General features: G+C 40.6%; 1 protein-coding gene across 1 annotated transcript in view; it reads right to left on the reverse strand.

Moving 5' to 3' along the window:
- Window positions 1-13,552, reverse strand: part of OSBP (oxysterol binding protein) — a 40,683-nt gene that overhangs the window by 4,955 nt on the left and 22,176 nt on the right. The window contains exons 9-11 of the mRNA XM_055271208.2: window positions 13,329-13,449; window positions 2,150-2,253; window positions 866-961 (exon numbers count right to left, since the gene is read on the reverse strand). Coding sequence (XP_055127183.1) covers window positions 866-961; window positions 2,150-2,253; window positions 13,329-13,449 — 321 coding nt within the window. The remainder of the gene's footprint in view (window positions 1-865; window positions 962-2,149; window positions 2,254-13,328; window positions 13,450-13,552) is intronic.

Genomic DNA, 13,552 nt, shown 5'->3' on the forward strand with positions numbered 1-13,552 from the left:
TTTCCCATTTACTTTCTTTTTTTTTTTTTTTTTTTTGAGACGACGTTTCTCTCTCGTTGCCCAGACTAGAGTGCAATGGTGTGATCTCGGCTCACTGCAACCTCCGCCTCCCCAGTTCAAGCAATTCTCCTGCCTCAGCCTCCAGAGTAGCTGGGATTTCAGGCATGCGCCACCATGCCCGGCTAATTTTGTATTTTTCGTGGAGACAGGGTTTCTCCATGTTGGTCAGGCTGGTCTCGAACTCCCGATCACTCAGGTGATCCACCCACCTCTGCCGTGTTTCCCATTTTCAATCTCTCATTGCTCTTGACACTTTCACTTCCTCACTTATTGTCATTCCCAGAAAAAAGAAGGAATTGGTTTAGTAATACAATATAGTCTTTCTTGATGACTTTCTCCTTCACCTCTACTTTTTCTTTTTTTTTGAGATGGAGTCTCGCTCTGTTGCCCAGGCTGGTGTGCAATGGTGCAAGACTCACTGCAGCCTCTGCCTCCCAGGTTTAAGTGATTCTCCTGCCTCACCCTCCCAAGTAGCTGGGATTACAGGCACACGCCATCACACCCAGCTAATTTTTGTATTTTTAGTAGAGACAGGGTTTCATCATGTTGGCCAGGCTGGGCTCGAACTCCTGACCTCAGGCGATCCGCCCGCCTCAGCCTCCCAAAGTGCTGGGATTACAGCTATAAGCCACCATGCCCAGCCTTTCACCTCTACTTTTTTTGAATCACTATATATACACATACACTATATATAATGTACACACCCCTATACCACCCCACATGTATATACATTCCAGTCCTAAAGGAGTATGCTTTCTAAGAGATACATGCTAGGTGAAACAATTTAAATTTCAACTTCCCTTACCTTTCTTGCTACATCCCGAGAGAAGTAGCTATAAGGAACGAATTTAAGATTACACTTGTCTCCTGTCTTGTGATTCACAATATCAATTTCGCCAGACTGTAAAATGAAAAAATTCATAGTTTTATTAAGACTCAATAAATTCAATGTCTGCCAAACCCATGGTTCATAATTCTTTACTTTTCAATCTTACATTCTAATAATCCCTTGTTTAAGATTCAGATCTTAGCTAGCCTTGGGAATGCTATAGAATCCCTATGTAACCTTGGTTTTCCAGGTTGAGATCAAGACCAAGTGACCACTTGTTTTGAATTGTATCTCACATGTTAGATGGCATGATTTGACCTTCAGCACATACACTGAAATTCACATGATAATTTACCTTTCCAAACCAATCCCTCACTAGTACCCTTCGTGAACTCTTCTGCTTAAATCAAAATACTCTACTCACAATTGCAAATTACATATGGTGGGCCTTTCTATATTTGATTCATTTCATTTTCCCTCCTTTCTTTTTTTTTTTTTTAATTTTTTTGTAGAGACAAGGTCTCACTATGTTGCCCAGGCTAGTCTCAAACTCCTGTGCTCAAGTGATCCTCCCACCTTGGCCTCCCAAGGTGTTGGGATTACAGGCGTGAGCCAACATGCCCGGCCCATTTTCCCTTCCTTTCTATCTTCTAAATCCCAAACCACACTTTAAGATTCAACTTAACTCCCATAACTACTGTGAGGCCTTTCCTGCCTGCTCAGAAGACAGTATTCCCTCTTTTCTAAATTTGCTGCAACCATTGTCTTACGAGAAAACTGACAATTAATTAGATACTATCATAGGGCATCTTTTATATTAGTGTATGTTGCTGCACATTTTCCAACCTACACATTGGTCATATATCTCCAATGATATAATAAATTCTTGAGGGACATCTCATCAGACTTTGTATCCCCAGGACCTAGCATACCGCCTCGCAATAAGTATTTGATGAATAATGAAAGGATTAAGAGTTGGGGCCATGTTTGTTTTTTCTACCTGTTGTAGCACCCAACACAGTCCTAGCAGAATGGTCATTGATGAATGTTATAATTTGGTCATTTATAAACAATAATTTGTGGTACAGCAACTTGGAGAGGTAGAGGTAGGGCTACTGCCTGAGAGAAATTCCTTAGGAGAAACTGATGAATCAGTAGCAACATTCTGGGACCAGTTCACATGTCCTAAATACTGCAGAAATATACCTAAAGAGGTATTCTTTTAAACTTCACACACACTTTGGTGGTACCTTTCCTCACCTGATCTATCCACAACTTGCCCACAATAATGTTGTGTACAGTTGTGGTAACTTTCTTCCAAGTGTAGTGGTGCCCAGTTGCATGGAAAATACAATGAATGGTACCTGGAAGCAGAAAGAGGTATCCAAATTAAGCCAAATGTCAGAAAAATAGCACCATGCAGCCTCAAACAGTAATGGATTAATTTCCTTCTATTGATATTTATTACTTTTAGAAATAAAACAATAAATCAAAAAGGACTTACACTTTCTTAAATGTTGGAAGTATTGACTGAATTTTTCTCACTTGACTTTTAAAAATCTATGAATAAAACATAACTAAATGATGACAAACCCTGTCAACTGATATACCTTAGCTAGGACGCTGTGTTCTATAACACAACTGCAAAATTTACAGAAACAAGTCAAATGCGCCCCAACATGCATCATGGAAGTAATTGCATTATGGAAGGAGCACACATTGGTAGTCTGTACTGGGACCGGGCTCTATTGTCACTTACTAGCTGTGTGACCTTAAACAAATCACTTATCTAAGGCCCTTAATTGTAAAAATGGAATAGTGGATAGAGCTGGGGCTTTGAATTCAGACAGAACTGGATTAAATCCTGGCTCTAGTCCTCATTAGATGTATGACCCTCTGTTGTATAATGAAGAATAAAACCCTTGTAACTTCCCAAGTGACAGGAATATCTCTGTTATTTATGGTGGACCTTGACAATTTATACTAATGAGGTGACTCATGGTGGGCCCCAGATAGCTAATGCTAATAACTTAGGATGCCAGGCTCCACCATGTGATTAGAGACACGGTTTTGAGTCACCTGATATTGGGTCAACTTCCTGACCTCCGGGGATGAAAGAGGATCTGGATATTGAATTCAATCCTGCAATCAAACCTAAATAATGAAGCCCTGCTAAAATCTCTGGACACCAAAGCTCAGTGGAGTTTCCTGGTTGGTGAATAGATCAATGTGCCAGGAGGGTGATGTGCCCTGATTCCATGGAGACAGGGCACAAAGCTCTGTGTTTAGGACCCTCCCAGACCTCACCCTATGGGTCCCTTCATTTGGCTGGTCCTGATTTGTACCCTGAATAATAAAATGGTAATGATAAGTAGAGCACTTTCCTGAGTTCTGAGTCATTCTAATGAATTATCAAACCTGAGGTAGTTGTGGGGACTCCTGAACTTATAGCCAGTTATCCGAAGTGCAGGTGGCCTAGGGCCTTCAACTTGTTGCTGGCATCTGAAGCAAGGACAATTTTGTTGGGTACTATGTCCTTAACCTAGGGAGTCTGCGGGAACTCTGGGTGGGTAGTGTCAGAATTGCATTACAGTATTGCACTATGAATGTTTCAAAGGCCTTGGTTTTATCATCTGTAAACTTGGGATAACCCGTCCTGTTGTGCAGTAAATGTCTGTTTATTTGCCTAATAAAATGCTTGAAACATACAGCTGACTCCTGTTCCTATGAGTCAGTCTCCAATGAATACCACAATCAGTGGTTTCACAGCAGAGATAATTGAGGATTCAAAATAATCAAACATTTTAAAAGATACATAGTTAATAATAGTCAATTCCAGGCCGGGCAGGGTGGCTCACCCCTATAATCCCAGCACTTTGGAAGGCCAAAGCGGGCAGATCACTTGAGGTCAGGTGTTCAAGACCAGCCTGGCCAACATGGTGAAACCCCATCTCTACTAAAAATACAAAAAATTAGCTGGGTGTGGTGGTGTGCGCCGGTAATCCCAGCTACTCGGGAGGCTGAGGTGGGAGAATCACTTGAACCCAGGAGGCGGAGGTTGCAGTGAGCCAAGATCACATCACTGCACTCCAGCCTGAACAACAGAGCGAGTCGCTGTCTCAAAAATAAAAAATAAAAATAAAAATAAGTCAATTTCAGTAAAAGTATAACGCTAAGTTCTCTCTGTAACCACTAATAAAAATAACTCACTAATTGTGGTTTAGACATGTTTCTTATACAAAAAATTAAAGTAGCCCTAGTAGTTGGCAGATAAGGGTAACAACAATGAAGGCTATGACATTAATGATAATAACAGCAACTCTGTTGAGAACACTTGCTGTGTACCAGGCGCCATGCTATGGTCTCCTCATGCATTATTTCATTAAATTTTCACAAACGCCTTTGAAATATTTGCTCCACCTAAACATATTCTAAATCTCTGGTTGTTTGTTTATTTGTTTTTTGAGATAGAGTCTTGCTCTGTCACCCGTGGCATGGTCACGGCTCACTGCAACCTCCACCTCCTGGGTTCAAACAATCCTGCCTCAGCCTCCCGAGTAGCTGGGGTTAAGGCGCCTGCCACCACACCTGGCTAATTTTTGTATTTTTAGTAGAGACAGGGTTTCGCCATGTTGGCCAGGCTGGTCTTAAACTACTGACCTCGTGATCTGCCCTGAGGGGCAGCCTCCCAAAGAGCTGGGATTACAGGCGTGAGCCACCATGCCTGATGGTTTTTTTTTTTTTTTTTTTTTGAGACAGGATCTCACTTTGTCACCCAGACTGGAATGCAATGGTGCAATCATAGTTCACTGCAAACTTGACCTCCTGGGCTCAAGCGATCCTCCCTCCTCAGCCTCCCAAGTAGCTGGGACTATAGGCATATGCCAAAACGCCCAGCTAAATTTTTTTATTTTTTGTAGAGACAGAGTCCCACTATGTTGCCTAAACTGGTCTTGAACTCCTGGGCTCAGGCGATCCTCCCACCTCAGCCTCCCAAAGTACTAGGATTACAGGCACAAGCCACTGCACCCAGCCTGAATCTCTTAACCAATACCTCCTCCACTACCATCTCATTCTATGAGGCCAGCACTCTCTGACACTAAAGCCAGACAAAGACACTATAAAAACCCAAAGCTACAGACCAATATCATATCCCTTACCAACAGTGATGTAAAAATCCTCAATAAAAAACTAGGAAATTGAATTCAGCAGCATATTAAAAGGATTACACACCATGACCAGGTGAGATTTATTCCTGGAATGCAAGGATGGTTGAACACATAAAAACTGGTAAATGTAATACACCACATGAACAGAATGAAGGGCGAAAAAACACATGATCATCTCAATTGATGCAGAAAAAGCATCTGACAGAATTCAACACCCTTTCAGAATGAAAACACTCAACGAGCTAGAAATACAACGAAAATACCTCACCATAATAAAAGCCACATATGAAAACCCCACAGCAAATATCATACTCAATGGTGAAACACTTAAAGACTTTCTTCTAAGATCAAGAACATGGCAAGGATGCCCACTTTCACTGCTTCTATTCAACATAGTTCTGGAAGTTCTGGCCAGGGCAATCAGGCAAGAAAAAGAAATAAAAGGCATCCAAGATGGAAAGAAAGAGATAAAATTATCTGTGTTTGCAGATGATATGATCTCATATATGAACATGCTAAGAATTCCACCAAAAAAAGAAATCCTAATAGAATTAATAAATGAATTCAACACAGTAACAGGGTATAAAGTCAACACACAAAAATTAGGTGCATTTCTATTATACATTAACAACAAATAATCTGGAAAGGATATTAAGAACAATTCCACTTATAATAGTATCAAAAAGAACACTTAGGAATTAACTTAATCAAGGAGCTGAAAACTGTAAAACATTGCTGAAAGAAATTAAAGTTAAATAAATGGAAACACATCCTATGTTCATAGATTGGAAGACTCAATATTGTTAAGGTTGTCAATGCCACCCAAAGCAATCTACAGATTCAGTGAAATCTCTATCCAAATCCCAAGATGTTTTCTGCAGAAATAGAAAAACCTATCCTAAAATTCATATGGAATCTCAAGGGACCACAAATAGCCAAAATAATCTTGATAAAGAACAAAGCTGGAGGACTCAAACTTCCTGATTTTGATACTTAATACAAAGTTACAGTAATCTAAAATGTGTGGTACTAGCATAAAGATAGACATATAGGCCAGTGGAATAGAACAAAGAGCCCAGAAACAAACCCTTCATATATGGTCAAATGATTTTTGGCAAGGGTGCCAAGATCACTCAATGGGGACAGGACAGTCTTTTGAACAAATGGACCCACATGCAAAAGAATGAAGTTGGACCTTTATCTAATACCATGTACAAAAATTAACTCAAAATTGATGAAAGACCTAAATGTAAGACCTAAACTATAAAACTCTTAGAAGAAAACATAGGGCAAAAGCTTCACAACATTGGGTTTGGCAATAATTTCTTGGATATGACACCAAAAGTAGAGGCAACAACAACAACAAAAAGACAAAACAGACCTCCTGAACATTAAAAAATTTTGTGCAATAAATGACAATAGCAACAGAGTAAAAATGCAGCCTCTAGAAATGGGAGAAAATATTTGCAAATCATATATCTGATAAGGGATTAATATCTAGAATATACAGAGAACTCCTAATATCTAGAATATACAGAGAACTCCTAAAATTCAACAACAACAAAAAAAACTAAAGAACTCAAGTCAAAAATGGGCAAAGGAGGCTGGGTACAGCAGCTCACGCCTGTAATCCCAGCACTTTGAGAGGCCGAGGCAGGCGGATCACTTGAGGTCAGGAGTTCAAGACCAGCCTGACCAACATGGTGAAACTAAGTCTCAACTAAAAATACAAAAAATTAGCTGTGTGTGTTGCAGGGGGCCTGTAATCCCAGCTATTCTGGAGGCTTAGGCAGGAGAATCACCTGAACCCAAGAGGTGGAGGTTGCAGTGAGCCAAGACCACGCCACTGCACTCCAGACTGGATGACAGTGTGAGACTCCATGTCAAAAAAAAAAAAAAAAAAAAAAAAAGGCAAAGGACTTGAATAGATATTCCTCCAAAGATATACAAATGATAAATAAGTACATAAAAAAGTGCTCAACAACACTAATTAATAGAGAAATGCATGTCACACCACAATGAGATACTACCTCACATCCATTAGGATAGCTATGATACATTTTTTAAAAGTGTTAGCAAGGATATGGAGTAACCAGAACCTTTGTACGCTGTTGGTGGGAATGTGTAACCACTGTCGAAGACAGTATGGTAGTTTGCTCAAAAAATTAAGAATATAATTGCCATGTGATCCAGCAATTCCATTTCTGGTACATACTGCAAAGAACTGAAAGTAGGGTCTTAAAGAGATATTTGCTGTTTTTTAAACATTTTTTTTCTTAAGACTTTAGGCAAAGAGATGAAAGGGTATTTGTACATCCATGTTCACAGCAGTGTTACTCACAATAGCTAAAACATGGAAGCAACCCAACAGTCCATCAACAGATGAATGGATAAGCAAAATGTGTACATACATACAACAGGATACATATTATTCAGCTTTAAAATGAAACGAAATTCTGACATTTGCTACAACATGGATGAACCTTGATGACATTACGTTAGGTGAAACAAGCCAGTCACGAAGAGAAAAAAACTATATGATTCCACTTATAGGTGGTAATTAAAGTAGTTAAAATAGAGACAGAAAGTAGAATAGTGGGTGCCAGGGTTTGGGGAGGGGGAATAGAAAATTATTTTTTGGCTGGGTGCGGTGGCTCACGCCTGTAATCCCAGCACTTTGGGAGGCCAAGGCGGATGGATCACTTGAGGTCAGGAGTTCAAGAACAGCCAGGCCAACATGGTGAAACCCCATCTCTACTAAAACAACACAGAAATTAGCCGGGTGTGGAGGCGGGTACCTGTGATCCCAGCTACTCGGGAGGCTGAGGCACAAGAATTGCTTGAACCTGGGAGGTGGAGGTTGCAGTGAGCTGAGATAATGCCACTGCACTCCAGCCTGGGTGAGAGAGTGAGACTCAGTCTCAAAAAAAAAAAAAAGAAAGAAAATTATTTTTTAATGTATATAGAGTTCCCGTTTTATAAGATTAAGAGTTTTGGGTGATGGTTGCACAACATTATGTATTTAATATCACTGACCAGTATGCTTAAGAATGGGTAAGGTACTAAATTTTATGTTATGTGTATTTTACAATTAAAAAATTGGAGGCTGGGCACAGTGGCTCATGCCTGTAATCCCAGCACTCTGGGAGGCCGAAGCAGGTGGATCACTTGAAGTGAGTAGTTCAAGACCAGCCTGGCCAACATGGTGAAACCCCGTGTCTACTAAAAATACAAAAGTTAGCCAGGTGTGGTGGTGCATGCCTGTAGTCCCAGCTACTCAGGAGGATGAGGCAGGAGAATCAGTTGAACCTGGGAGCGGGAGGTTGCAGTGAACGAAGATCACACCACTGCACTCCAGCCTGGGTGACAGAGTGAGACTCCGTCTGAAAAAAATAAGTAATAAAAATAAAAAAATAAGAAACAAAAATTGGAAAAAGGACAAAAAGAAAAATAAGTCGTAGAGGCCAGAAGGCAGTGGGATAATATATGCAAAATGCTGAAAGGAAAAGACTGCCAAGGTAATCATTTTTTATTTTATTTTATTTTTTTTTTGGTAGAGACGGGGGTCTCCCTATGTTGCCCAGGCTGGTATCAGACTGTTGGGCCCAAGTGATCCTTCTGCCTTGGCCTCCCAAAGTGTTGGGATTACAGGTATGAGCCACTGCATCTGTGCCAATAGTCTTAATTAAATGTCTCTTTTTGGCCAGGCGTGGTGGTGCCTCATGCCAGTAATCCCAGCACTTTGGGAGGCCAAGGCAGGTGGATCACTTGAGATCAGAAGTTCGAGACCAGCCTGGTCAACATGGTGGAACCCAGTCTCTACTAAAAATACACAAATTAGCTGGGTGTGGTGGAGGGCACCTGTAATCCCAGCTACTTGGAAGGCTGAGGCAGGAGAATCACTTGAGCTTGGGAGGCAGAGGTTGCACTAAGCAGAGATTGCACCACTGCCCTCCAGCCTGGGCGACACAGCAAGACTTTGTCTCAAATAAATAAATAAATAAATAAACGCACCTTTTTAAACTTCAAGCATATCAGCTAGTTTCTATATCCTATAACTCAATGAAGAAATTCTTATTTGCGCTGGGCATGGTGGCTCATGAGGTCAGGAGTTTGAGACCAGCCTGGCCAACATGGTGAAACCCTGTCTCTACCAAAAATACAAAAATTAGCTGGGTGCGGTGGCGGACACCTGTAATCCCAGCTACTCAGGAGGCTGAGGCAGGAGAATCGCTTGAACCCAGGAGGAGGAGGTTGCAGTGAGCCGAGAGTGTGCCACTGCACTCTAGCCTGGGTGACATAGCAAGACTCAGTCTCAAAAAAAAAAAAAAAGAAAAGAAATTCATATTTGCTCCTTACAATAGCCTTCATTATTTGGAAACTTCAGTTATATTTTCTAGAAGCATTCTTCTTTCCAAATGTCAAGGGTTCTAATCTTTTTAGCCTATTTTATAGGGAGACTCAAATTCATTGCCACTGCCTCCAAATATCTTTAGGCACTTTCATTAGTCTGTATTAGATTTTCTTCAGTCATGGCTATCACTTTTTCAAAGTAGAGTTAACAGAACCATAATTTTGTACAAAGTTGTCCTGCTACCAAATAACCTTAAAACTGCCTTATCTTGTCAGACCTCAGTGAGAATATTGGGCTGATGTCTTCAGTGTCTTTTTTGCACTGTAATTGTAACTGATGGCTTGTAGCCTCTCCTTTTCAGTACAGCCTAGCGACAATGACAGGGGTCCCTGAAGCCAGATTGCCTTGACTCAGATCACATACTAGCTGGTTAAGTTGACCCTGACAACCTAACCTATCTATGCCTAGTTTTCTTTGTTTAAAAAATGGCAATAAAGGTGTCTATCTCATAGAATTATTGTTTGGCCTGAATGAGTTAATACATGAAAAGCACTTATAACAATGGCTGACCCATAATGAGCACTCAACAAATGCCACTTCAATTATCAACATAAAAGTTTGAACGACTTTTCCCTAGATGCCTTACTTTATGCTGAATACACTGGAGCAGTGTATTAAACTGCCAGTCATCTATCTGCTCACTCACTCACAACCCTGTCCATATATTTTTCTTCAGCTATATCTACTGGCTTAACAATGATTTTCTCTCTGAGAATTGAGTGCCATGGCAAATGTAAAAATTTCACTGCATTATTTGCCTTCCAAGCCACTGAGCCAAAAAGTGTTAAATACAGCCATCCCCAGGGCAAATGTCTAGAAATTCCATTCTTTAGATTTCTATATTCAGCTTCCTATCACAAAGTCAATTCTTTCTTCAATCTCCCCATGAAGATGGGGATTTTTGTTTTGTTCACTTACATTTCCCAAACACTGAGAACCATGCCCGCCACATGGCAGGTACTCAGTTAAGCAGCTGATATGTGGAGGAACTTAATAGGATCCTGGTGATCCAAATTCTTTTTTTTTTTTTTTTTTTTTTTTTTTTTTTTTTTGAGACAGAGTCTCGCTCTGTTGCCCAGGCTGGAGTGCAGTGGCACAGTCTCGGCTCACTGCAAGCTCCGCCTCCCGGGTTCACGCCATTCTCCCGTCTCAGCCTCTCCGAGTAGCTGGGACTACAGGCGCCCGCCACCACGCCCGGCTAATTTTTTGTAGTTTTAGTAGAGACGGGGTTTCACCGTGGTCTCGATCTCCTGACCTCGTGATCCGCCCGCCTCGGCCTCCCAAAGTGCTGGGATTACAAGCGTGAGCCACCGCGCCCGGCCCCAAATTCTTAAATAACCATAGGAATGCAAATACTATCAAATTGTTTTCTTTTTAATTAATTTTGTTTTCCTCTTATTTATTTTTAAAATGAAGTTTCCCTAGGATAAGAGAAATGTTTTAACTTTAAAAAATTAGATCTTTAACAAATTACTAAAAATTAGAAAAAAAATTAGATCCACCATCTATACCATGTTCATATATTCATTCCTCAAAGAAACCTAGATTAGTCAAATTATAGAAGAAATGTACAATATTTTATTAGTTAAGTTTACTGTTATCTTTTAGATGAATACTCTTCCTTTGGTATTTGTGAGGGATTGGTTCCAGAACACCCTGCAGATACCACAATTTGGTCAAGTCACTTATATAAAATGGTGCAGAGTATCTGCATCTAACCTACACATATCCTCCCCCTCATATACTTTAAATCATCTCTAGATTACTTATAATACATAATACAATATAAATGCTATATAAATAGGTATTATATATTTTTTGGTCTTTTTTTGTATCATTATTTTTCCCCCCAGTATTTTCTTTTTTTTTTTTTTTTTTTTGAGAGGGAGTTCTGCTCTTGTTGCCCAGGCTGGAGTGAAATGGCGCGATCTCAGCTTACTGCAACCTCCGCCTCCTGAGTTCAAGCAATTCTCCTGCCTAAGCCTCCCGAGTAGCTGGGATTACAGGCACCCACCACCACGCCTGGCTAATTTTTGTATTTTTAGTAGAGACGGGGTTTTACCATGTTGGCCAGGCTGGTCTCAAACTCCTGACCTCAGGTGATCTGCCTGCCTCAGCCTCCCAAAGTGCTGGGATTACAGGCATGAGCCACCACACCTGGCCCCCAGTACTCTCAGTCCAAGGTTGGTTGAATCCGTGAATGCAGAATACCCAGGTATGGATGGCTGACAGTACCTAACCATCCATAGAATGAAATGTAATTCATCCCTTTAGAGATCCTCAAGGGGCCTCTGAAACTCTTCTCTATGGTGAAATGTCACATTGCAATATGGCCACTGACACCCAAATTCTGCAAATAAGATGTTAACATCCCAGGCATTTATTTACTACTCTTAAGCTAATACTTCTGAAACTGTTAGCTGCAAAGACAATTAAACATTAAGAAACTTTTTAAAGGTCCTTGATAAAGATCAAGACTGATGTGTCACTTAGTCTCCTTTTCGTTTAGGGACCTTCTGCATATTAACCATGAAATTAGAGGTTAACACTGCAATTTCTTTTCTCCCTTTACATATGTTACAAAACATTTATGAACTTTTTTTCTGGCTAATTTCTAGTTTGCACTATGTTTGCTGCATTTGTGTTTCTGAGCAAAGGTGAATTCATTAAAGAAGCAGTCTATATTGCAATATTTAAGAACTGTAGCTATACCTCGTGAAAGACTAGAACCTGGAAATGGAAAGCCACCAGGAGCTCAGGGAGTTATGGTCAGCTCTGTCTCTTGGGAGCTACTTGGTTTCTCTAACTGCTTTGTGCTTTGATCTCTTTCTGTAGAGCAGCTTTTACTCTTCAGTACACACTTGGCCAAACATGGTTGCTCTAGTTCAAGAAAGCATTGAGAAGCTCTACCACACTTTTTGAATAATTGGATTTCTTCTAAGGTATAGGCTCTCTAACATTGTATACTAGGATTCCATTCCCAGGACTGATCCTGACACAAAATTAACTTGTAATCTAATAAGAGTTTTGGTTTTTCGGGTTTTTCTTTCTTTCTTTTTTTTTTTTTTTTGAGATAAGAGTTTCAATCTACAGTCCAGGCTGGAGTGCAATGGTGCAATCTCAGCTCACTGCAACCTCTACCTCCCAGGTTTAAGCAATTCTTGTGCCTCAGCCTCCCGAGTGGCTGAGACTACAGGTGTGCACCACCATACCCAGCTAATTTTTTTTGTATTCTTAGTAAAGACGGAGTTTCACCATGTTTCCCAGGCTAGTCTTGAACTCCAGAGCTCAGACAATCTGCCCACCTTGGTCTCCCAAAGTGCTAGGATTACAGGGGTGAGGCACTGTGCCCAGCCCCAAGTAAGATCTTTTTAAAATAAAGTTTCACTGACCTAGAATTCAGCCATTACATAAATGATACCTAACCCATCAGGTAGAGGAAAAGGGAGGAAGGAGAGGAGAAAGCAGAAGGATTAGCTGAGAAACCTAACCTTGGGATCATGAGTTCTGATTTACAGAGAGAACCCGATTGCTAAAGTAAGGAAGAAAACACCACCAGTTAAGAGAATTTTTTTTTAATGCATGCTAGAATTTGTGTTCTAAATAGTGCTTAGAGATGCATTAAATATAGCTAAGAGGATAAAGAATTTAGGACTAGATGGGTCCTTAAAGAGTTTCTGGCCTCCACACTCATTTGATAGCTGAAAAGTTAAATACCTGCCCAAAGCCAGTTAGCGAGGGTCAGTGCCTGAATCAGACCTCCTGTCTCCTGACTCTTGAGCCAGTGACCTCCTCTATCGTGCCAGAAAACCTTTCATTCCAGGAGCATTAATTCTGACAAAGATAGTAACCTTACCGAGGGGCATAATGGAGAGGTATTTGCCTCGAAACTTGCTGGTGATTTTGATTTCCTGACGCAATGTCCAGCCATTTTTGGACTCAGCATGGTGCGCAGCAGCAGGGGGATGATGACTCACCTTGAAGAAATCAGGTTCAAATTAAGAAGGCAGAAAGGAAAAGAAAAAGATACTGCCTGTAAATTGGTGAGAAACACCCAAAATTCACACTTCACACCCACAA

This window comes from Symphalangus syndactylus, chromosome 1 (genome assembly GCF_028878055.3).
Source record: "Symphalangus syndactylus isolate Jambi chromosome 1, NHGRI_mSymSyn1-v2.1_pri, whole genome shotgun sequence".
In the NCBI taxonomy this organism is placed as follows: domain Eukaryota; kingdom Metazoa; phylum Chordata; class Mammalia; order Primates; family Hylobatidae; genus Symphalangus; species Symphalangus syndactylus.